The sequence below is a fragment of the Cibotium barometz genome, chromosome 25, assembly GCF_041138505.1.
Source record: "Cibotium barometz isolate CiBa-2024 chromosome 25, ASM4113850v1, whole genome shotgun sequence".
NCBI lineage: Eukaryota > Viridiplantae > Streptophyta > Polypodiopsida > Cyatheales > Cibotiaceae > Cibotium > Cibotium barometz.
The window spans coordinates 37,372,120-37,396,661 of NC_141070.1; the positions used below are offsets into that span (position 1 = coordinate 37,372,120).

The window sequence follows — 24,542 nt, forward strand, 5'->3', positions numbered from 1 at the left end:
TGCTAAAAACATAGGGGATTACGTCTTATGCATGAAAAACCTGAACTCACAATGTGAGGATTGGACGAAACTCAACGATGCACAAATGAAGCAATGTTTCCTCATGGGGTTAAAGAAAAACACTTTTCACAACAATTGCAAAGAAGTAATCCATTTGGACAACAACATGATGGAAGATACCATGGATATGAACTCTTCGTTATCTAAACCAATGAAGGTAAGGAGGAAAGAGACAATGATCTTTGAGATGTTTGTTATAAAATTCTATAATACCTTATGTGAAAACTTAGAAAGTCACTTTAAGAAAGGAGATGAGCTAAATTTCCAACAACCTTTACAATCCCTTTCTCTTGGAGAGTTAATGTGTTGTGCACATTATGGGAAAGTGTTTGAACATCTCATAATGTATGTATCACATGCAACAACTAACACCTCAAAGCCAAGGAGTGCCATGCACACATTTAGTCTCCTTAATTTAAATAAAAACAAAACCAAGGATAAAAACTGCTAAGGAAGTAGTTAGATAAACAATGGTGCTTTTATTATCATGGACCACACAAGGTTACATACTACATAATTTTTGGAATGTAGCTATAATTCTTCATGCTACACATTTTCAACCCATGTGTGAACAATGTGCCATTGATCAATAGTTCACCGACTTCCTGAGGAGTGATGCTTTATTGCAAGCTACCTCGTAATACCTAACTCTCAATATCTTATGTGTGCAAAATAGACATTTTTCCATGGTTCCCCTCAATGTGTTCGCACGGTTGTAAGAGCTAGGGTACAAGCGAAACCCAAAAAGCCTACAAAAGAACACTTTACACAAGTGGCAGAGGGCAAATCCCAAAATAAGAACCAAAAAAAGCTTTAAAACGTCATAAACCTAAGAAAGCAAAAGCTGCACAAGATGAAGAGGCCAAGTCAAAATCTTAAGACAAAGGAAAGAGGCCCAAACAAAGAATAAACCCAAGGGAGGTAAAAGAAACACAATGCACCAAGGAAATATCAAATGAAGAAACTAGTTTTAGCACCTCAAATAATGTAATTGAAAGTGGACTTAAAGCACTAAGATCCAACCCATCACCCCTACATGATAACAAGAGCCTTAGAAAACAAACTCTCATGAAATCATGCTCAAACTGGTTGAAAAGAGGATTCTCCAAAACTAACTAGAATAGGAGTACCGTATTCTCTTTTCAAGAGGAAGGGCACTACCTACCAAAATAAATCCATTAGATAGTAGTCTTGCATGATAAACCTCCAAGTTCTTCACTAGAATAGGAGGATTATATTTCCTTTTCAAGAGGAAGAGGCACTACGTACCAAAACTGATCTATTAGACAATAGTGTTGCATGATAAACCTCCAAGGTCTTCACAAGCTTCTAAAGAAGTCTCAAAAAACATAGTAAGGGGTCCTTCATTCCCATTTCTCATGCTAAGCACCATATTGGGTAATATTCAGAATGATGAGAACTAAAAGGAGGAGAACTATGATTGAAGGAAATAAAATCCAATGCTTTAATCTCAAAGTGAATGGGAAATTGAAACTAAAAGTGAAGGTGAAATTGAGACATCCATGATTCCATTGGAGGAGGCTATCAAGAATTGGCTAGATTTCCCTATGGGAAAGAATATTAAACAAAAATGAGTCTTACTCTTGTGATTAGTCTTAAAGCCACTGATAATAATTATATCCACATAAACATGGGTATCCTTAGGACATCATCCCTAGACACATCAAGGCGATAGATGCTAGTGGAGAATACCTAGAAATTTGGGGCTATTGGGACTAACATGAAATGGGAGTTCCAAGTTACTCCTAATGACCTTTATGAAATTATCTTGGGGTAGATTTTGGGTAAATAATTCTCACTAGTCTATTTTCCAATCCATGTAAGCTATCATCGTAGAACACCTTATGAATGCATTCACACTAGCTTATAAGAAGAGAAGCCATTTCTAGAAGTGGAACCTTTACTACCTAAACCTATGGATCTTGAAACCCTAGAGCTTGAACTTGACCCTACTTTAAATCTCCCAAGATTTAATTTTGGATTCAAAGCATTTGGAAATATCAACACAATTCAAGATCAACTTGATATCACAAATGATCTATATGTAAACTACCCCCCTTAACTCTAAAAGGTTTCCATGATGGAGTTTGTGTTATTATAAGTAGGCTTGGTTCTAGGATGGGAATGGATCTTTGCTACCAATGCTAAAGGAGAGGCTGAAGCAAGTAATAAAAATATTTTAGAATGGACCTATTAAAATAATAATAAAATATTTGGTAGAATCTAAATCATGAATAAGCATATCTTATATACATAATCATCTTGATGCTTATAATACCACTTGAATATTAAGAGCTTACAAGAGAGATTTTTGTTGTACTATATGGAAAATGTTATTTACTTTTTAAAAATTATTGATATATATAGTGATTAAAAAATTAGATGCTTCCATCCTTGTTATAATAAAATTGAAGGTGACTAATTTAATTCATGTTACCAAGTCATGTCTTTTCATGCTTCAAATTTCATGCTCCAATAAAAAATTCCATTTCAAGGTGCAAGTTAGATTTTAACATCTAACCTTAATATCTCTCATGTAGTTTGTATATACGTGCATGTATGTTTCCTCAAACCATGCAACATTTAACCTTCCATTTGGCACAAGTTTGATCTTAACATATAACCTTAATGTCTCTCATTTACTTTGTATACCAACACGTATGTTTCCTCAAACCATTTAACAAAACCTTAATTAGAATTTTCACGTTTCCCTCTTATACATTAAGTTCTAGAATAATTAACCTTAGAAATCACTCTTTAAGAACTCAAAAAGATTTCAATTTGCCACTTTGTACGGAAAAAATAAATTATATTACAAAAATTATCATGTATATATTTATAAATCTCCTCCATGGTGTAAGTTCTAACCATACATTAAAATGAGCATCCTGGCCAAATATAAAACTCTAAGTTCAAGATTTGAACTAGTTCAACTTGAGAATTTTTATGTGGTTTAATGTTGTGGGCACAAATGTGATGGGACAAATTTTGTTCTGCACATTCCAAATAGAAATTTAAAAAATCATAAATTTTATTTGCATTAAGGGAATCAAATAGGATGTTTGGAGCTAGATTTTAAATACTTCCTTTTGAAGGCTCACCTTTTGGATAAAATTTTGGATACATTCGTGGCAAAACAAATACCCACAAGTAACACAAAGTGTTGGCTGCAATATTGGTTTAGAGCAAAGGGGACAAAGCTTTCTATCTCCTTTTAGCTCCTGTAGTATATTCATGCATACACAAAATTATATATTATATCCACATATTGTTTCTAAGATTTATTTCAATCACCCAAATAGACTTTTCCTTTGTTATGAATTTGTACTCTTACTTGAAATAGATGAAAGGATAGCTATGATTATGGCTACAAAATTCTACATAAATCATATTTACAACCATATTTGGTCCTACTTTTAAAATATAAGAGTACTTGCATGTTATGAAATTGTACTCTTACTTGAAAAGGATGAAAGGATAGCTATGATTATGACTACAAAATTCTACATAAATCATATTTACAACCATATTTTATCCTACTTTTAAAATATAAGAGTACTTGCATATAAACTAGTTTAATCATATTTTTGAATAACTACTATTCAAAGGAGTTTGTAACTACTTGCATATAAACTAGTTTAATCATATTTTTGAATAACTACTATTCAAAGGAGTTTGTAACTACTTGCATATAAACTAGTTTAATCATATTTTTGAATAACTAGTATTCAAAGGAGTTTGTAAAGATTTGATTTAATACATAAATTATAGCTATCAACTTACTTTCTATAGCTTTACATGTCTATTTTACATTCCATAATGTAGCATACAATGATTAGAAAATATAAAACTCAAATTCAATTTACAAACTAGTAGAATATAGTGATTAGAAAATATAAAACCTAAAATTTTATTTGCATGCAATGATTAGATAATATACAACCTAATTCAATTTACATGCAAGATACCATGTTACTATGGCAAAAAGTAGTCGCATTAAAATATTGTTTCATATATTTTTTGAAAAGTTCTAATTTTGTCATATGCATGTAATTACCTTCAAGGGTGGTGGTGGAAGTGGTGGTGCATAGTATCGTCTATGCTTTTCTTCTTTTTCTTTGATTTGTTTTTGTATTTCTCCACTCCACATTGCCTTATGCTTTAGTTTAAAACATACACATGAGAGAATAAATAAAAAATTATACTTTTTAGAATATAACTATGGGCTCTTACTTGGTTTCTCTAAGGAGTTCAAAAATTACACTTTTTAGAATATACCTATGGGCTCTTACTTGGCTTCTAAGGATTTCAATAAAGATGCCAAGTTGTAGATAGTCTAGAGCTTGACGTAATACTCGACGTGTAAACTGCAAAAAAAGAATATTGTGTGAAGGGATTCTCATTCTTACTTAGTTTATAAACTACAAATAGAATATTGTGTGAAGATATTCTCATTCTTACCTTGCTTTATAAAAAAGTTTTTAAATTTAGTTTCATATAAATTAATTATAACAAATGATTTTTTAATGTATTATTACATGTATATGGCATGTAAATTTTGAGTAATTTAATTGTATCTAACAAATGATTATTTAACGCATTATATTGCATGTATATGGCATGTAAATTAAAGAACCAAGTATGGCATATAAATTAAAAAACCTCCACCCATGGTTATAAATGTGCTAATGTTACATATATATGAACTGACTCCTTTAGGAAATGTAGAAAAACACTTATTGTAACTAGATTCTTACTTTAAGGAAACATAACACCATTGAGAACTAGATTACTTGTAGCTAAACTATAAAAGAACGACTTTTTATTATGTATGTAGGGTTCTTTATGGTCCATCCTTTATATGAATGACCCATGGCAGAGTTTTTGCAACAAGGAAATGGTGTTATATTTGGACTCATTCAATTTTATATATACCATTCTGCTTCATGTACTAGACAACCAAAAATCATAAAAAGGTATAGAGGAATCTATCCAAACATTTATCGAAGGCTTTATCCAACATAAATCATTTCAATTTTATCTATTCTATTTTGTTTCATGTACTATACACCCAAAAAACATAAAAAAGTATAGAGGAATTTCTCCAAACCTTTATGGGAGACTTTTTCCCAACATACAACATTTCACGAGCAATATTTTGAGAGGAAAAATTGATCTGTTGGAAGAAACAAAAACATTGTTTGTATGTGGACCAAGTTAGTTTATAAACACATGATATGTTCAGTATTGCTCATTGTAGCAGCATGTAAAAAAAAGTTTATTGTGTTGAAATAAAGTTATATATAAATACTTTTTTAATGCAAAAAAATCTAAATGCTAGTGTACCATGTCCTGGATAGAGGTGTGTGATACACCTAACTTTTTGATGTGTAGAGCAGGTGAGAAGAAACTAATAGCTTTTAAGCTATAAAGCATTCGATATCCAAAAGACACCCCTACAAATACGAAGCATTAAACATCATGTTTTGTTTCCCCTTCTGGAAGTTTCATAGCTTCAATGTAAATGGATTTATACTCGTTAAGCATGCCAATGTTTTTATCATAACCATAGCTAAATAAATTAGTAGCCTATTTAATAAATAATAATATGTTAAGGCTAAGTTTACTATAAGAAGAATATAGTTTATTTTCATATACATTAGTTTATCTAATGTTTATTATCAATAGCCAATAAAACACTTATTTTAAAAATTGTGTGCTCACTGCCATTACACAAATAATAATGTTCTCTCTTGCCGCTTGCTAAAAAGTATGCCCCACAACTAATGGATATAGGATGAACAAAGGGAAATCTTGGGTGTCCAAAGGAGGTTGGGATATAGGATTCATTAGCATTTAAGAAAAACAATAAAAAACTCCTCAACTTTTCCCAAAAGGGTCCAAGTATGGCATTTCTTCATGAGATCATTTTTTGTATATAAAGGATGCCTAGTCAAGTTTCAACTTTATAAATAGACAACACCCAGATAGTTTAATTGACCAAAATCCCATGCTAAAGGCAAGAATGGATTTATTGCCTTATATGCAAAAGGTAAGAATGGATTTATTGCCTTATATGCAAAAGGTAAGAATGGATTGGCTGCCTTATATGCAAAAGGTAAGAATGGGGATTGGATGCCATATATATATATATATATATATATATATATATATATATATATATATATATATATTATACTAATGTAATAATCTCTATCTAGGTGGCATTCACCACCGGGCATGAGGCTTTATGACAACGATATGACAATATTGGTGGTTGGAGGCTTTTTTCCAAATAGCAATATAGGATTCAATTTATAATTTTCTATTTCTTTCCTCTAGTTCTTCTTCTTTTATTCCTCTCTCTCTCTCTCTCTCTCTCTCTCTCTCTCTCTCTCTCTCTCTCTCTCTCTCTCTCTCTCTCTCTCTCTCTCACCCACATACACACACACGTGTGTGTGTTATACTTATGCTATAATTTAGGGTTATTGCTAGTCTCTTAGATTTTGATGATAATTTAAAAGATGAGGCCAATTGAGTGTTGGAAATCAATGCTCCACTCTCATATTTTATTATCAAAGGACACTACCTAACTCGTGTTTATAGGCCGCAATTATGAGGAGTAGCCATGGTTGAGCAACTCGAGTGCCTGCCCCCCCAAGATCCCTATCTTCATAAAAGAATGTTGCCTAGGAGACCATATGGTTTAGAGATAACTTAGGGTACATTTCACACACTACATTGGATTGTTATCTCATAATAGTATCCATGTCCTGACATTATGGGGGCCAAGATTAGCTCAGATGGCCGTGGTGGGAGCTAGGGATAATTCTTAGCAATTTCTAGTTCATATTTATGGGCAGAGTCTACATCACAGATGATGGCATTGACTATGGCTGGAAACCTACTCAATCATGTCATGGTATCTCTCGTGTATACATGCCTATATAGAGTAATTATATTATTAATATTTAAGTTAGAAAGGTAGATCTTACCATGCAAGATCATCTTTTAAAAAAAATAGCATATCCAAAAAAAATTAAAAAACTTATATAAACATTAATTTGAAGTACCACAAGGACAACACCAATAGCTACTTATGCCTTTTAATTATAAGGTCTCCTTTCAATTTTAAAAGAATGGAAATGATCCTTAAGGAATGCATGAAGTGTAAGATACCTCTCGTACCCTTCCTTCTTTTGCAGTAGGGAGGGATCTCACTCTGGTAAGAAACACCCCAAGCTTTCTATGAGGATCTGAACCTAATTGGGAGCCAATCCTTGACTAACCAATATACGAATATATTCATGGTTGTGGGGGTAATAGCCAATATTTACCTATATGTTTCTTGGAAATTACCTAAATAATTGGGTCCACCGTACCGTCCACTTTTTTCTAAATTCAAAATATGGTCATCTATGAGTTTTTTAAATTACTAAGCATGTTGTTAGCGCATAGATGCATCACATAACAAGGTTACTTAATTTAATTCCCTTCACTTGTTCCATTATCCCTTAATGCAAACAAATCATTTAAAAATAATACATTTATAATCATAAACTTGAATGCATTAGCATCTACCAATGCACCAATGGATGATAATGATTTGGTTGATATTACATTGAAAGATTCAGGCTAGTAGTACAAATCATTTTACAATTCCATCATTATGAGGTGGTGATCCCAAAATTTTGAAGAATTGATTTCATTGCTTATTATTAAGAGTTAAAGCAGCCTTGGAATAGGTACACCATAAAGTAGCAAAGGGGGCATGCAAGGGTCCAGGTATTTTTCACACATAAAGAGGTGCAAGAAGTACTAGGGTAAGGGCATACACGAGGATCAAGTTGGCATGATAGACCACCAAAAAAATAACCAAAAAAAGCCCTCATATGGTGCATGAGGAGGTAGAGTCATACTCCCGAGTTAGGGAAATATTGAATTTCAGTGGAAGAGATAAATGGTAACCTCAATAGTAGTATGGAAGTGGCATTAAGTGTGACTTTTATAATAATATTGGATATATGGGGCCTAGGAATATTATAAGAAGTAAAATGATTTGTAAGAAGGTGGGTAAAATCATCATGGTAGCTATGCATCCTCTAGCAAATGAAAGTCATAGAAATGAAATCATTTATTTGCAATGAAGTATGTGATGGGCACTACAACTTCATGCGACATGGATTCTAGTACATCAAACCACATAACACGTCATGGTGTGGTGAATGGTTTGATAGGAGGTTGCCCACACAAACATAGGGATATGTGGTTATTGTAGATGATATGTAGCGCCTCATTACTCATGTGGTAGTGTTCCATTAAAGATGCATGATGGGAGAGTGAAGAAAGTGTCAAACATATTGTATGTGCCATTACTCACTAAGAATCTTGCATCGCTAGGTCAAATGGTCCAGTAAAGATTGACGATGGGAGAGTGAAGATAGTATCAGATATATTGTATGTGCAATTAAAGATGCATGATGGGAGAGTGAAGACAATGTTAGACATATTGTATGTGCCATCACTCATGAAGAATCTTGCATCCCTATGTCAAATAGTTCATCATGGATTACAAGTAAGGTTCAATAAGTATGGTTGTTTTGTTGAGGATTTCAAGAATGGATGTAAGTTCATTACAAAGGGAGAAAAGTAAGGAAGATAAGTCACTTTGGATGCAGGTATTTCGGAGTTAAAATTAGCCATGTTTTCACATAGCCATGGCATTGTGCAGGACATTGATATGTGGCATAAGAGAATTGGACATGTGAATATCCAAAAGCTTAAGTCTATGCAACCGAAGGGATTTTCGGTGGTTTGCCAAGGTTCAAGTATGGTGAAAGCAATCATGTATGTGATTCATGTCAATTTGGGAACATGCAAGACTTCCATTTCCAAACGATGGCCAAATGAGTAGGAGGCCTTTAGAAATCATTCATAGTGATATTTTGGGTGGTCTAGCACAAACCCCATCCATAAATGATTGCAGGTATTGTTGTCACCTTCATTGATGACTATAGTTGTAGGTATTATTACACCTTTATGGATGACTACAGTAGAGTGACATGGATCTACTTCTTAAAGAAAAAAGGTGAAACATTTAGGACGTTTAGAGAGTTCAAAGCATATGTGAAGAAGAAATATGGATAATGGATCAAATGTTTAAGAATAAATGTTGATGGTGAGTTCACCACACATGCGTTTAATGATTTCTTGAGTGATCATGGGATACAAAGATTACTTACATATAGGTACACACCTTAGCAAAATGGAGTTGAGAGAAAGAATAGTCATTGGTGAGAAAGCATGAGCCATTATAATGACAAGATTATGCCTAATATTAAATAGAAGCATGTGAAACATCAATGTATTTGTTGAACAAGACACCTACAACAGCTATTCATGAGACCACACGAGAGATGAGGATGATTTGGCTACTATAGACTTGACATTGGGCACTCAAACGTTTTTAGTTGTGCGGCTTATGTATATGTGCCTAATAAGAAGAGAAGGAAATTAGATCCAAAGGTAGAAAAGCGTGTACTCATTGGGTATGCATAAGATAGAAAAGCATAGAGTTATAATCTAGTGACAAAATAGGTCCTCATTTAGTCCTAATATGATATTTGATGAGATGGCTAGTTGGTAAGGAAAGTGAGAGTGTCATGATGGTTGTGATGAAACTGATGCTAATGTGGATGTGCACTTTCCATTGGAGGAGTCTACCAGTATTTTTGAGACTACATGAGAAATCTAGTAGTGAGAATGTGAGTCTATGATCAGGGAGCTTGAGACATGATGTGAGTCTATGATCAGGGAGCTTGAGACATGATGTGAGCACTTAGAGTAGTGCAATGGATAAAGGCAAGAAGAAGGTTGAGGGTATTGGCATAAAAAATGCACATTATGAATCATCTAGTTTGGAGATTCTTGATGATGAGTTGGGAATTCCAATGATTAGGACTCTAGGTGTAAGGCATGCTAGAGCTCATGAAGCTCATAGGCGACCCCCCATAGCCATTGAGGGCCACATGAGACATCTAGCAGTGATAATGTGAGTCCATGGTTAGGGAGATTGAGAAATGATGTGAGGAGTGAGAGTAGTGCATTAAATAAAGGTAAGAAGAAGGTTGAAGGCATTGGCATAAAAAATGCAGCTTATGAATCATCTAGTTTGGAGAGTCTTGTGACGATGAGTTGGGAATTCCAGTGATTAGTAGTCTAGGTGTAAAGCATGATAGAGCTCATGAAGCTCATAGAGTGACCCTCCACAACCATTAAGGAGGTCACAAAGGGTGAGATATCTATGCTATATATTATATGTATATGACATCTATGGTGAAGCATGTGGAGCCTACTTGTTTTTAAGAGGGTGTTGGCAAAGAAACTTGGTACAAAGCTATGGATGAAGATATAGTTGCATTGGTACATAATGACACATGGGATTTGATTGAGTTATCAAATGGAAAGAATGTGATTGGTTGTAAATGGGTTTATAAGTTCAAAGTGTAAGTTGGATGGATCCGTGGGTGGAAAGATATAAGGCAAGGTTGGGTGCTAATTATTAAGGGTTATGGGTACACTCATGGACTTGATTATGATGAGACATTTAGCTGAGTTGCTATCGTAAGATCTGTGATTTCATTGGGTGAATATAAAGGTTGAGAATTTCATCAAAAAGGATGTCAAGAATGTTTTCTTGAATGGAGAGTTATAAGAAGATGTGTTTATGGAATAGCTATAGGGTTATGTACACCCAAATTTTCCTTCACATGTATGTAGATTAAAGAAGGCATTTATCTGGGCTGAAGCAAACACCATGTGCATGGAGTGACAGGATTAGTAGGCATCTCATTAGCATTAGATTTCATGTGTATAATTCAAATTCTTCACTATGTGTGAAGAAAACACATAATGGTATGGTGGTTATTGTGATGTATGTTAGACTTTGATAGTCACAGGTGGTTATGGGAATAACATTGCCAATGTGAAGGTATTATTGAGCAATCTTTTACATGAAAGATTAGGGAGAACTATGATTCTTTCATGGCATGGAGATTATCAGGACATCATATGGTATATGATTGGTTTAAAGGTAATATTCCTTTGGATATATTGACAAAGTATGGCATGATTGGATGCAAGCCTATGGTGACACCATTGAAGAAAAACATAAAGCTAATATCTAATCTTGGTGATGAGTTGGATGATGTTACTATGTACATGATCGTTGGTACTAGCTTGATTTACTTGACTATCACTAGATCAAAATTATGTTATGTAGTGAGACTAGCTATTTAGTATATACAGTCCCAGGAAGCCACATCTAGATGTTGTCATAAGGATCATGAGGTATGTGAAGAGACCATTGCCCATTATGATCTATTTTGTGAGCATGAAAAGGATGTGATGGTGTATGGTTCATAGACATAGATTCAATAGAAAGTGCTTATGACACGATATCCACTATTGGGTATGTATTTAGCATTAGAAGAAATGAGTTGGAGTAGTAAGAAGGCAACCCACAATTACTTTATCTAGCATAGAGGTAGAGTATAGAAGAGCAACTATGGCTGCATATAAAGTGGTATGGCTACAAAAGTTACTTGGTGATTTGGGATATCATCATGATGGAGTTATCATACATTTTGATAACATGAGCATTATTTAGTTGGCTAGTAATCTGGTTTATCATGGGAAGACCAAACACATAGAGTTCCATTATCATTTCATCAGGGAGAATATTATTTCATTAGGGACAAGGTGTTAGCCCTTACCGACCTCTATGATAGCCACTGTATCATTTTCACCTTCTTTGGGCCACACGCACGAGAATGGTACGAGTTCACTTAAAAGCCATGTATTTTTATTTTGCGTGTGTGCTCTCACTGCTTGTCTATGAAAGGTAAATCAAAAGATCAAGGAGTTTAGGTTGCTACCTTTGCATGAGTGTTCACACTAGCCTAGGAGGCCTATGATGCCCAAGGATCTTATTTTTAAGCTTTGGCCACCCAAGGGTGTCAACCCTAAAAAGTAACTAGATAAGGCCTTTTGTAGCCAAAACCTCACTCTCTTATATTAATTCAATAGAGTGCTCTTCTTCTCTACTATCTTATGCTATTGCTTTCTTACTTTTACCACTTGCTTGTTGAGCTCTTATGTGCTTGCTTGCATGTATATAACAGAGTGAGTGTGTGAGATTGAATTGTGAGAAGGGTCAAGCTTCCATTAGTATACAATGGGGTGGTGATAGAGTGGAGCTTTTGGGTGCTTCTACATGTCGACAATGTTACAAGAATCCTAGGCAACTGGCTTTCACAAGGTGAGTGACAAACCCTGATTTTGCAATTGGAAGCTAGGCCATGGTATACCGGTTTCTCGGTTGAGCTATTTGTGCTCTCAAGTGTAGTTGGCAAAGCCCTACAATATTGGATTGCTCCCTACTTTCTTTCCATGGCACCCTAGCACTTCCTATAAGTGGCACACTGATGAGGAATGGCCCCACTGCATTTTGAAAGCTTGTGAATGGTTAAATCTATCATATTTATGGTTTTTCCAAGAAAGGAGTAGAATAAAAAATCCCAAAAAACCTTTGATTTTAGTGTATTGTTCTTGTTTTTGTTGCATTTTCTTATCTTAGGAAATTTTTGTTTAGTTTTTCTTATTGCCCTAAGACTGTGTGTCTTCTAATTTCTATAATTCATGTTTTTCGCCAAATTTTACATTTTTGTTTTCTATTCATTTTTTATTTTCACACAAAAAAAAAATTGGGCTTGAAATTGAATGAATTGAGTTAAATAGACCTTAAATTGGTTTTTCAGGCACACGGGATCTATCCCAAATTTGACTCCTTAAACATAGAATTCGGGATAAAACAAGGGTTAGGGTAGGATTTGTAAATCGGATTAATTTTTGTGTTTTGCAAATTTTTTGTGGAATTGGTGCTTATAATGCGGATGAATCCCAGCTTAATCTTCATTGTCTGTAATTGGGACCACTTGTTGTTATCCTTTTGGCTGGCCACATTTAATGTATAAGTACAACCTTTTAATCTTTAAGTTAAAGAGAGAATCTTGGAAAAAATCCAAAAATCCTAATACCATTGCTTTTTTGGTAATCTATGAAACTAAAAAATGAAAGTGAAATTATAAAAAATAAAAAAAATAAACAAAAACCAAAAAGCAAAAAAAAAACTCAAATAAAGAAAATAAATAGGTGCTCCCGATGGGCAGCAGACCAAAATATATATATATAAATTTCTAAAAACGTATACACACAAAATTGCCTATCATAGGTTTTAGGCCATTGGCAAGACCTTAAAAATTACAATTTTTCATAGCTAAGGGACCCACTCTATCTAGGAAACCACCTCTAGTTGGCCAAAAAAGAAGTGCATTATTTCTTTTCAGTAGTGTCTAGAAACACTTCAAACCCACTTTGGACATACTTCCGTAAAATAATAATAATAATTTTTTTATTGATTAAAAATTAAAAAATATAAAAAGAGTCTAAAACATCCCCCTAGCCCTAAAACAACTTGCCAAAGATATGCAAAGTGCATTTTAGATAAAGGCTTAGAGGAAACTGGGTTGACCCAATTAGGCTCTTATCAAACCACCTTCATCTCCAGACCTTTTTCAAGAATGAGAATGACTATGGTATAGGGCCTAAGACTCTCAACAAGGAGTGACACTTCCTTTGATTTTGAATCAGTGGAAGGGATACCTGACCAAGGGGGAGAAAACCCCACTCAAACAATAAACACTAGACCTACCATTAGCCTGATAGGCCCCATGACCAATTACTTTAGGGGTCTAGCTTTGGCTACAATCTTTGCACCTAATCAAGCAATATATCATTTTGGGGATGAGGGAGTTGAGGTTAGATCCAAAGCCACACCTAGTGTCACCTTACACACGAGCCCCATACGTGTGGAAATCCTTGTCCCCACATGGGACCAATCTTGACTGGCAACCCAATGCCTATAGATCAACATCTTACACAAGGCTTACTACTAAATGGCAAGAGTAAAGAGGATGTGTAAGAAGTAGAATCCCTAATCCAAGTTGCTAGGAAAAAAGACAAAAAACCTTATGTTGAGACCAACAGTGATTAGTGGCCCAAACTATACCAATTATGCAAGCCACCACAAACTACATCAATTTCCCATGTGACTCACAACCTGGGGAGCACCATACCACATGAATTCATATGTTATACCAATTATGCAAGCCACCACAAACTACATCAATTTCCCATGTGACTCACAACCTGGCGAGCACCATACCACATGAATTCATATGTAAGGTGGATCCATACCACATGAATTCATATGTAAGGTGGAGCTAGGTGTAAGATTCTCAGGCACAATACTACAAAATCAGAGCTAGGAACTCAATGCAACCCAAGAAACCTTGATGGACTTGGTTACGGGCCTTATTTATGGTGTTATGGCTGGGAGGAAATTAAGTAAGCCGTTTCTGCTTCCACAAATGAGAAAGAGAAACTTCAAATGGTCATGGAATATATTTAGACTATTGTAGAGCAAGAGTGGCTTAGACAGGGATTCACCATGCCCATGCAACTTCCTATGACATAGGTTGGGATAAGCAAGGTGCAAGATCCTACCTTGAGTGAGAAGGATATACCATCAATAAGCCCTGCTAATCCCACATATGTGGTGATGTTTGGCTACATGATGGACCAAGCCTTGACTGCGTGACTACTAGTGTTCCTCAAGGTTATGTAGGATTCCAAGAATCTACTAGCATGGGCTTCACATTTCTAGGCTGTAGAGATTTATCCACTTAAGATGATGTTAACACAATCCCAGACTCAATGGTGTTAGTCGGTACTACACCACTCGACACCACCTATGAACAACCACACAACATTGCCTATTAGTTTCATGCCCTTAGTCACAACTATGGCAACCATGGTTACAACAGCCCCTATACAACAATGGCTCTATGGCTAGTTAACACATCCATATCATTTGATCTAGGGCCATAGATGGAGGAACCTTACCCAAAATCCTTGATTCCTTAAATTTCCTCTACTTTGCCATTATAACCTTGAGCAAGGGGGATATCCTCATAAATAACTAGACCAGTGGTTCCCTTGGCTTATATGTAATCTTGTTACCTATGGGAATTTCTCTATGACCCCCCACTTACCAGGACTCATGTTACTCCTCCATAACTCATGCCATTATGCATGTCTCACAGCAGGTAGCACCCTTCATAGCACATGCTTCCCCTTGTACCAATACTTGCAGTAGTAGCCCTCCCAACAACTGATCTAGTAACTTTTACACAAGAAGTGGGGAGAGCATGGCCAAAATTATATGCCTGGAGTAGCTCTGGAAAGGGTGCACAAATCACGAAGCCCACGGACAAGTTTAATGGAGAGGGCAATCCTAGAATAAATCTTAAGATCTTTTTATTAAGGGCTTATGTGAGAGAAATGAGATTGCAAAGACTATGCCTTTAGCCTTATACTAGATAGCAAGGTTGGTGATTGGTGTCGATCCCTAAGAGTTAAAGAATGTCTAAACTTAGTTAGTGAGAGCTTTTATTAGTGGTCTCAAGAATTTGAATGCTCAGTGTGCTCTACATGAGTGCTTCTCCAACAATCAATTTCTTGGTCGATTCATCCACCATCATGGGCTTAAACATGAAGATATCTATAATGGTTTGGTCATTAGAGGTATTACCACCTGGTAGGATGTCACAGCTGATGCCATCCAACTTGAGGATAACATGATCATAAGGGGAGTCATAGATTTAGATTCTAAGTTTGTTGCATCAGCATGTAGCTCAGTGGGGGCACGACAGCAGGCGGTAGGTGGCAGAAGGTGATTGCAGCACAACCACTACAAAACTTGTAGCTAAATGTAATACCTTAGTAGAAATTACTTGGACTGACTTCTCAAAATCTCTCCAAGAGGAAATAAAGACTAGAAAGGATCCAAACAATGTGTATATGTACCCAAGGAGAGATGTTCTATTTGTTGTCAAGGACATACCACTAGCAAATGTCCACTTTTAAGGGCTCATTACAATGGTAACTATGGATTTTGTGGGTGTTATGGTCACAACGTTCAAGATTGCTGAGCATGCTTACAAGATATTTCCAACAACATAGTAAAGACCACAACCAGCCTTGCCAATGCACCTTACCCACAAACACTAACCCTTAGTCCTATAATAAATCAAGAAATGGTTGAGCATTCCACACAACAACTCCTATCAAAGTGCATGCATTATACATCGAAATGTGCCTTTACCTCCACCAGTTTGAGTACCACAAACACCTCCACCAAGGGTGACACCTCTTAATCAAGTAAGCTTTGAGGAGACTACTAATTACCTCGAGAATATGAGGTGGATGTTGAACCGATTCCTCCACATTTCTTTGAGGACCCCACGGAGATTTATCAAGACTATTATGTAGTGAATGGGAGAGGGGGAGCCAATGCAGTTCACCAACATGCCACTATGGGAAAGGGCAAGGACATTAATGCAATGGGAAGTAGAATTCCTTTTCAATGTTTACCACTGGCATGGGCCTCATTGAGTTTTGGGATGCCTTATAAAGCTTCCTACCAAGCTATGCCCTTAAACATGCCATTGGAACCGAAAAACTATTGTTGTGGCATAAATCATTACATTAAGGAATACCCCAAGTTTGTGGTGATAAGTCCACAAACAGGGACCCATCATCACATCCCTAAACATGCTTATGGTAATTAGTCCAACAAAAAGGTAGATCTTAAAAAATCTAGAACCCACACATTTGAATGCTATCACCTCCTGGCTATGAGCTTAGAACCAACATATTCTCAAACAATGCTCTATGGCCTTGATACTAGAGTCTAAAACGAAGAAAGGCCATAGGAGAAAAAAAAATAATTAAGAATGGGGAAAAAAAGAGACCAAAAGGAAAACCTAGGAACACCTCAAGAGAGTGAGTCTTCATTAAGGACCTGGATGAGGACTCAAACTCATTATACACAAGGGCCAATTCTGAACTTGGCAAGGAGAACCCACCCAAAACACAAAAACGAGAAAGGAGACCCCAAGGGAACTTGTAATTCCTAAAAATTAAATCACACATGATGAAACTGGGCTCTTATTTTAACCCTAAAAAGGAGTTTGAGCAAGTCCAAGAACACTGTAATTTAGTTACTCAAACACAAGAGGAGCTCGAGTCAAAACCTAAGCAAGTGAGAGTCTCGGCAAATACTATACACCCTAGAACCTTAATGACTAGCACCGAGACTCACAAACCCCTAGATGTACCCAATTTCATCATGAAAGAGACTGAAGCCCCACCACTCGTAGTTTGATCCTTAATTGGTTCAAGTTACAATTATCATATGAAAACCTTGAGCCATCTCGAAGATGGATTTTCCAAACTCACTGCTTGACACCTTTCTATGGAAAGGAGGTCATGAGTTTACCACTCAATATCCCCAAATTGTTGGATTTCATGGTGTCATAAACAAGTACAATGATAACCTCCTAATTGAGTGGAGATCTTGAATTGTTAAAATCAATGAGAGCTCTCCTTAATGGAGAACTCAATGTAGGATTTCCACCATTTGCTGATGTGCATAATGCATATCCACACTATCCAATGGAGATACCTCGAGTCATACCCGAATCAACAATCCTAGTGGAAGAAGAAAATGCCAGAATTCCACTTAATAAACAAGGATAATACTTTGAAGGTGATGATTCAAATGCATTACTTGGTAGCCCCGCCAAGGGCATCACAGTAATGGGAGTCCTAGATGGTGGTGCAGGAGTGAGCATAATCACCAAGAAATGTTAGGAGAAGATGGCCAAGCTACATCTAGAAGTCTCAAATATCATTATCAAGATGGCTGATGAGACTGTCCAATCCTATAGAGTTGTTACAAGATTTAAAGATCAAGTTTCTTAAACATCAAGTTAAATATACTTTCATTGTTATGAACTTTTCCAAACAACTTGAATTATATGAGATGATCTTAGGATGCCCATTCATGAGTGAGAGAGGCAAATATGTTGTCCTAAAGAAACAAGGAATAAAACGCTATAGCTAAGGCAACTGAAGAAAGTCGGGAGCTAACACTTAACTTGCGGCCTACTTCATAGTACTATAAATCTTTACAATTGGGAACCACAAACTTGTTAGTGTTTGATGATGCCACACAAAAACTCACAAGTGACGTAGAAGGATTATATGATGGTTCAGTTAATGTAGCGGAAATAAGCTTGGCTAAACCCAAGGAAGACCCTAAGCTAGTCCTTATAGGCAGCAAAAGACCTCACTCCAAGTCAAGACACTAAATTCATTAATCTCCTCAAGGAATAGAAGGATTGCTTTGCAAGGACTTACCATGATATGAAGGGAGTACCTACTACTGCTAAGGTTATATAGCACATAACCCCCATGGTACTAAATGCTAAATGTGTCCATTTGTGACCTTATCCCCAATAAATCCCAAATATGCCAAAATTGTGAAAGAAGATATTGACAAACTCATTGCGTGTGGATTCATCTTTGATATTGAACACTTAGACTGGGTTTCACCCATTGTACTTATGCCAAAGAAAAACAAAAAACTCCAAGTGTGGATTCATCTATGATATTGAACACTTAGACTGGATTTCACCCATTGTACTTATGCCAAAGAAAAACAAAAAACTCCAAGTGTGTGTTGATCTCAAGAAAGTGAACAGTGGCATGCATAGAGATCACTAGCCCTTACCGTATTCAGAATATGTGCTTCAAGGAGGTCTAAACTTTTTTAGATGGTTAATCAAGCTATAATCAATAGGTCTCTATTACACTTGAGGATCAAGCTAAAACTATTTTTGTCCTCCTGAAGATGGTATGTATGCCTATTGTGTTATGCCATTTAGCTTAACTAATGCACCAACCACATTTTAGAGACTCATGTACACTACATTTAAAGATTTTCTAAGGAAGCTCTTTCTTAGATGATTTATGCATTCATTCGTCATGGAAGGAGCATTTATCTTGCTTATGAAAGGTATTTGAATGATGTAGAGTTTATTACATATCTCTAAAACAATTCAAATGCCAATCCTTTGGGTTAAACATGGAGTCATCTTTGGACATATAGTATCCAAAAATGGGATTTCCACATATGAGAGTAAAATCAAAATTTCCCCCACCAACAAACCACAAGGGATTCCAAAGGTCTATGGGACATTTAGGCTACTACGAGCAATTTATCCTCTTCTATGCCGAGATTACATGTCCCCTTTATACAAGCTTCTCATCATTTTTGAGTGGACAGAAGAATGCTAACAAGCCTATGATACGTTAAACAAAAGCTTTGGCTATAGCACTTCCACTAGGATGTTAATATTGATACTTCTAACTTTGCCATTGGATGCATCCTAGCTCAACCAAGTGAACATAAACTTGACTAGCCTATTAGTTAAGTCGACAACAACTAGACGAGGCTAAGATGAATTTTACTACTAATGGAGCGTGAAGGTAAATTAGGAATGATATATGCCCTGAAGAAATTCCAACATTACCTTTTAGTAGATAATAATTTTTTTTTCTAAGCCTTGCTAATAAACCTTGTGCCACACAGGGAGAATCACTTGGCGGTTGATTCTTCTTTGAGTTTGGCTTTATAGTGGTTGAAAGACCTCACACAAAAAACATATCATGGCTAATCACATCTATCTCACATACCTAATGGGGTGATGATCCAATTAGAGTAGATGATGATCTGCTTAGAGTAGATGATGATCTACTTAATGCTACATTGTTCAAAGTTGAGGTTGCACTAGAATGGAGTGAGAAAATCTTTAACTTTCTGCGTAATGGTTTTTTGAGGGAAAGAAGCTAAGGTAAGATCTAGCAAGGATTTTGATTAAAAAAGAAGAACCTTACAAATTTTTGGAACTCTTTATAGAAGAGGTAAGGATGACATATTACGATGTTGCCCTAGCCAAAGCCATAGACTCCCATGTAGACTTTTATCAATTAGTTGGCTAAAGGAGCTCAATCTTTCTAAACTGCTAGTCAGGTTAATGGCCACAGAGAGAGATGAACCTATAAGATCCAATGAGTCCATAAAATCCTCTCACTTCACAAGAAGGACAAAGAATAAAGCCTTAGCGTAGACTAAAAAAGAAGCTAAGGACATTCTATAAGAGTGTGTTTAAGACCTTAGAGATAGGTGCCTGAGCATTTTAAAAAGTTAATGTGGGTGACCAACTTGTACACTTTGAGAAGGTGAAGAGAACCCCCTCATGATGGGAATCCTAGAAAATCTTACAATGGATCAACTAAAGTTAAGGAGCTTAACATAGCAGGACCTCACGAGGATCCTAAATCTATATACATCGAAAAGGACCTTTCTCTAGAAGAAAAAAAGACCTAATTGTCCTACTAACAGATTCCAAGACTACTTTGCTTGGAAATATATTAGCATGAAGGGCATACCCCTAGAGGTGTCCAAGCACACCATTCTTGTTGTGGAAGTAGCCATTAAAAGGAATAGGACCTATCAAATGAATCCCAAATACTCCAAAATGATCAATGATAAAATTGACAAACTCATCAAAGCTAGGATCATTTACAAGATAGAGCACATGGAATGGCTATCCCCAATAGTCATAGTGCCTAAGAAAAATGGAAAGATCAAGGTTTTTCTTAACCTCAAAAAGGTTAACATAGCCATGGTCAAGTACCATTACCCACCATGACCATTCATCATTGAGCATGGTGCTAGAATGAGTACCAATAGGCAAGGAGGCCTACAACTTCCTTGATGGGTTCTCAATCTATAACCAAGCAGCTAAAAAAGACCTAAATGATCAATATAAGACTACATTTACCATAGAATAGAACACTTTATGCATACATAGTTATGCCATTCTGCCTATCCAAAGACCCAGGCACGTCCCAAAGGCTTATGTGTATAGCATCCAAGGAATACCTAAGGGAGTTCCTTGAGGTTTTCATGGATGACCTTCAAGTTAATTCCAAATGGAAATCCCATCTTTGGTGTTTTAAAAGGTATTGAAAAGATGTAAATTGTATAGAGCATCCCTTAATGCATTTAAATGCCAATTGTCAGTGAGGCACAGAGTAATACTAGTCTAAATTATTTTTGAACATGGCATCTCCATTGATGAGAAAACAAGGTGAAGCTAATTGTTTGTTGAGATATCAAGCTCAAATAGTGCTACAAACATTAATGAGCCACATGAGTGATAGATTTTGCACTAATGCCACTGGCACGGCTGGTGAGATTATGGTTGGTATGTCACCAGTGTGGGATGACAGGCTATGTGATAGCCACTTTGGAGTACTAGAGTTATAACAGAGCTATAGCACCAACTGATATAGTTAAGTTCAAATTATGGACTAACCATTCTATGTTATTGTAGGAGAGTACTTTCCCTTATAGTATGTACTCTTATCTTTTTATTCATATGGTTGTAGAGGAGAGAAGAAGATAGAAGAAAATTCAGCCATCCATCTATCTCTTATATCTTGCTCTCTTTTGTGTGTGTGTTTTCTTGTAAGGAATTCAAGCTCTCCTTCTCCATCGCATTGCAAGAGGCAAGAACAATGCAAGAAAGAAAGCGGTACATAAGTAAGAGTATCATCTCTTCCCTTTCTTGTTTAGGTATGACACCCCTTGGATCGCTCTGATGAGAGCTACACATCTCCGATTGAGGAGCTATCTTTGCAGACTTGAAGGTGCAGGTAAGGTGCAAAGTACTTTGTACTAACATTTGTCGAGAGCTTTTTGGTCTCCATTTGATCACTACAAGTTGTTTTCAGCAGTTTTGAAAAGTTCTGCTTGATAGTTGTCTCTAGTCAAAATCTGGTTATTTGCAATGCAGTAATGCATTTTGCGAGTGCAGATAGTGTTTGCATATGTATTATTGATGTTAGGTGTATGTATGTGTACTTTGGTCAAATATGGTGACATATAGGTTATGTTGAAGTACTTGTGCGATCACAAAAGATACTGCTATGTTACAGGTTACATATAGAAATTATTTGTTTGTAGGTTTCTAGCTACAAACAAACATGTCTGATGGACTCAATAAGATTGTCAGTGAGAAGCTGGAAAAGAACAACTTCCATGTTTGAAATTTTAGAATGACTAATTTCATGATGCGTAAAGGATTTTGGGACTATGTCGATGGAGATGATGAGGCATCTCCAAAGTTGTAGATGTAAAGGCATTCAAGGACTCAAAACTAGGGTGCAAGGAAAGTTATGTATTGGCTTTCAATCAATGTCACAGACACAATCATAGGACACATAAAGGATGCCAGCACTCTAATTACATGGTAGACCTTGGTGTAGATGTTCTAGACCAACAGAAAAGCAAGGAATTTGTAACTAAAACAAGATCTATATACCATATGGGAGAAGAAAAGCATGTTTATCAATGAGTATGCTTTAAAGATCAAGGGTATTGGTGAATCTCTTGGGTCTATCAATGTATAGGTAGAAGATGATAATTTATCTGAATGGGCTTGGCAAAGAGTACAAGCCACTTAAGACCTCCATTGTACTCAGAGAGAATGTTCCCAACTTTGGAGACTTAGTGTCTATGATGCTGATCATAGAAGAAAAATCTCTGGGTGAGAAATCTTCTTCACAAAGAAAGAACGCATCAAAACAGGCCTTCTACTCTAATTCAAGTAGAGATAGAGATAGAAGTCATGGTTGAGGCCAAGGTGGTGGCTGAAATGGAAACCAGAATTATGGACAATAATAGTCCAATGATTCATAGTAGCAATAGCAATCATACACAGGTGGAAGAGGCCAATCTAGGGGTAGGGGGACATAGAGGGGCCGTGGATGGCAAAAAAATTATAATGTAAATAGCATAGAGTGCTATTATTATGGCAAACTAGGGCACATGACAAAGGACTACTTTAAAAAGTAAAATGACATTAAAAAGTGGAAAGCAGCAAGGCAACTATGTATCATCTAGTAAATAGGGTGGTGATGACAAAAGTGATTAGTTGTTTATAATGCAGCACAATTCTCAATTCCACAATAGGATATGTATCAAGATCTAAAGATATATTGTATATGGATATTGGTGCCTCTAACCACATGATCGGTCATTGTGAGTGGTTTAGAGACATGCAAAAAATGGACAAACTAGGTATGTAGAAACAGGTGATGATATTGTGCATCCCATTGTGCATGTTGGTAAAGTGTCAAATATACAAGATGGCAAAATGAAGTTCTTGGAAGATGTACCTATAGAGAAGGGTGGGTTGCCCTAATGTGTGAGTATGCTTTAAAGATCAAGGGTATTGGTGAATCTCTTGGGTCTATCAATGTATAGGTAGAAGATGATAATTTATCTGAATGGGCTTGGCAAAGAGTACAAGCCACTTAAGACCTCCATTGTACTCAGAGAGAATGTTCCCAACTTTGGAGACTTAGTGTCTATGATGCTGATCATAGAAGAAAAATCTCTGGGTGAGAAATCTTCTTCACAAAGAAAGAACGCATCAAAACAGGCCTTCTACTCTAATTCAAGTAGAGATAGAGATAGAAGTCATGGTTGAGGCCAAGGTGGTGGCTGAAATGGAAACCAGAATTATGGACAATAATAGTCCAATGATTCATAGTAGCAATAGCAATCATACACAGGTGGAAGAGGCCAATCTAGGGGTAGGGGGACATAGAGGGGCCGTGGATGGCAAAAAAATTATAATGTAAATAGCATAGAGTGCTATTATTATGGCAAACTAGGGCACATGACAAAGGACTACTTTAAAAAGTAAAATGACATTAAAAAGTGGAAAGCAGCAAGGCAACTATGTATCATCTAGTAAATAGGGTGGTGATGACAAAAGTGATTAGTTGTTTATAATGCAGCACAATTCTCAATTCCACAATAGGATATGTATCAAGATCTAAAGATATATTGTATATGGATATTGGTGCCTCTAACCACATGATCGGTCATTGTGAGTGGTTTAGAGACATGCAAAAAATGGACAAACTAGGTATGTAGAAACAGGTGATGATATTGTGCATCCCATTGTGCATGTTGGTAAAGTGTCAAATATACAAGATGGCAAAATGAAGTTCTTGGAAGATGTACCTATAGAGAAGGGTGGGTTGCCCTAATGTGTGAGTTGAAGTCATGGTTGTATTTGAGAAAGGAGAGAGAAAATGTGTGTGTGTGAGTTATCCCATATGGACATGGTTGTGAACACCTTAATGAGTTGTATAAAAGGTGGATGTACTTGAGTTTGAAAATCATTCAAATGCAATATCAAGTATTCTTTTACCACTATTGTGAGTACTTTTCTATTAGTCGTCCTTATTCCCTTTTATTTTCTAGTTCTTGATTAGCCATATGTCCCCGCAAAGCTTCAATTTATGTTGTATTAATATTTTTGACATTTAATTTCTACATCTGTATATTTTCT

At 36.1% G+C, this 24,542-nt stretch overlaps 1 protein-coding gene across 3 annotated transcripts in view; it reads right to left on the reverse strand.

The window, feature by feature from the left end:
* Positions 1-2,934: 2,934 nt before the first annotated feature.
* The window catches only part of LOC147624521 (peroxisome biogenesis protein 12-like), a 39,027-nt gene continuing 17,419 nt past the window's right edge, over positions 2,935-24,542 (reverse strand). The window contains exons 5-10 of one of the 3 annotated variants that reach the window (XM_086819978.1): positions 5,428-5,537; positions 5,192-5,257; positions 4,374-4,448; positions 4,139-4,240; positions 3,183-3,302; positions 2,935-3,074 (exon numbers count right to left, since the gene is read on the reverse strand). In XM_086819978.1, the coding sequence (XP_086676104.1) occupies positions 3,006-3,074; positions 3,183-3,302; positions 4,139-4,240; positions 4,374-4,448; positions 5,192-5,257; positions 5,428-5,537 (542 nt within the window). In that variant the 3' untranslated portion in view covers positions 2,935-3,005. Of the gene's footprint in view, positions 3,075-3,182; positions 3,303-4,138; positions 4,241-4,373; positions 4,449-4,969; positions 5,033-5,191; positions 5,258-5,427; positions 5,538-24,542 lie in introns of those variants that run through there. The other 2 variants (XM_086819979.1, XM_086819980.1) reach the window with 2 other exon arrangements.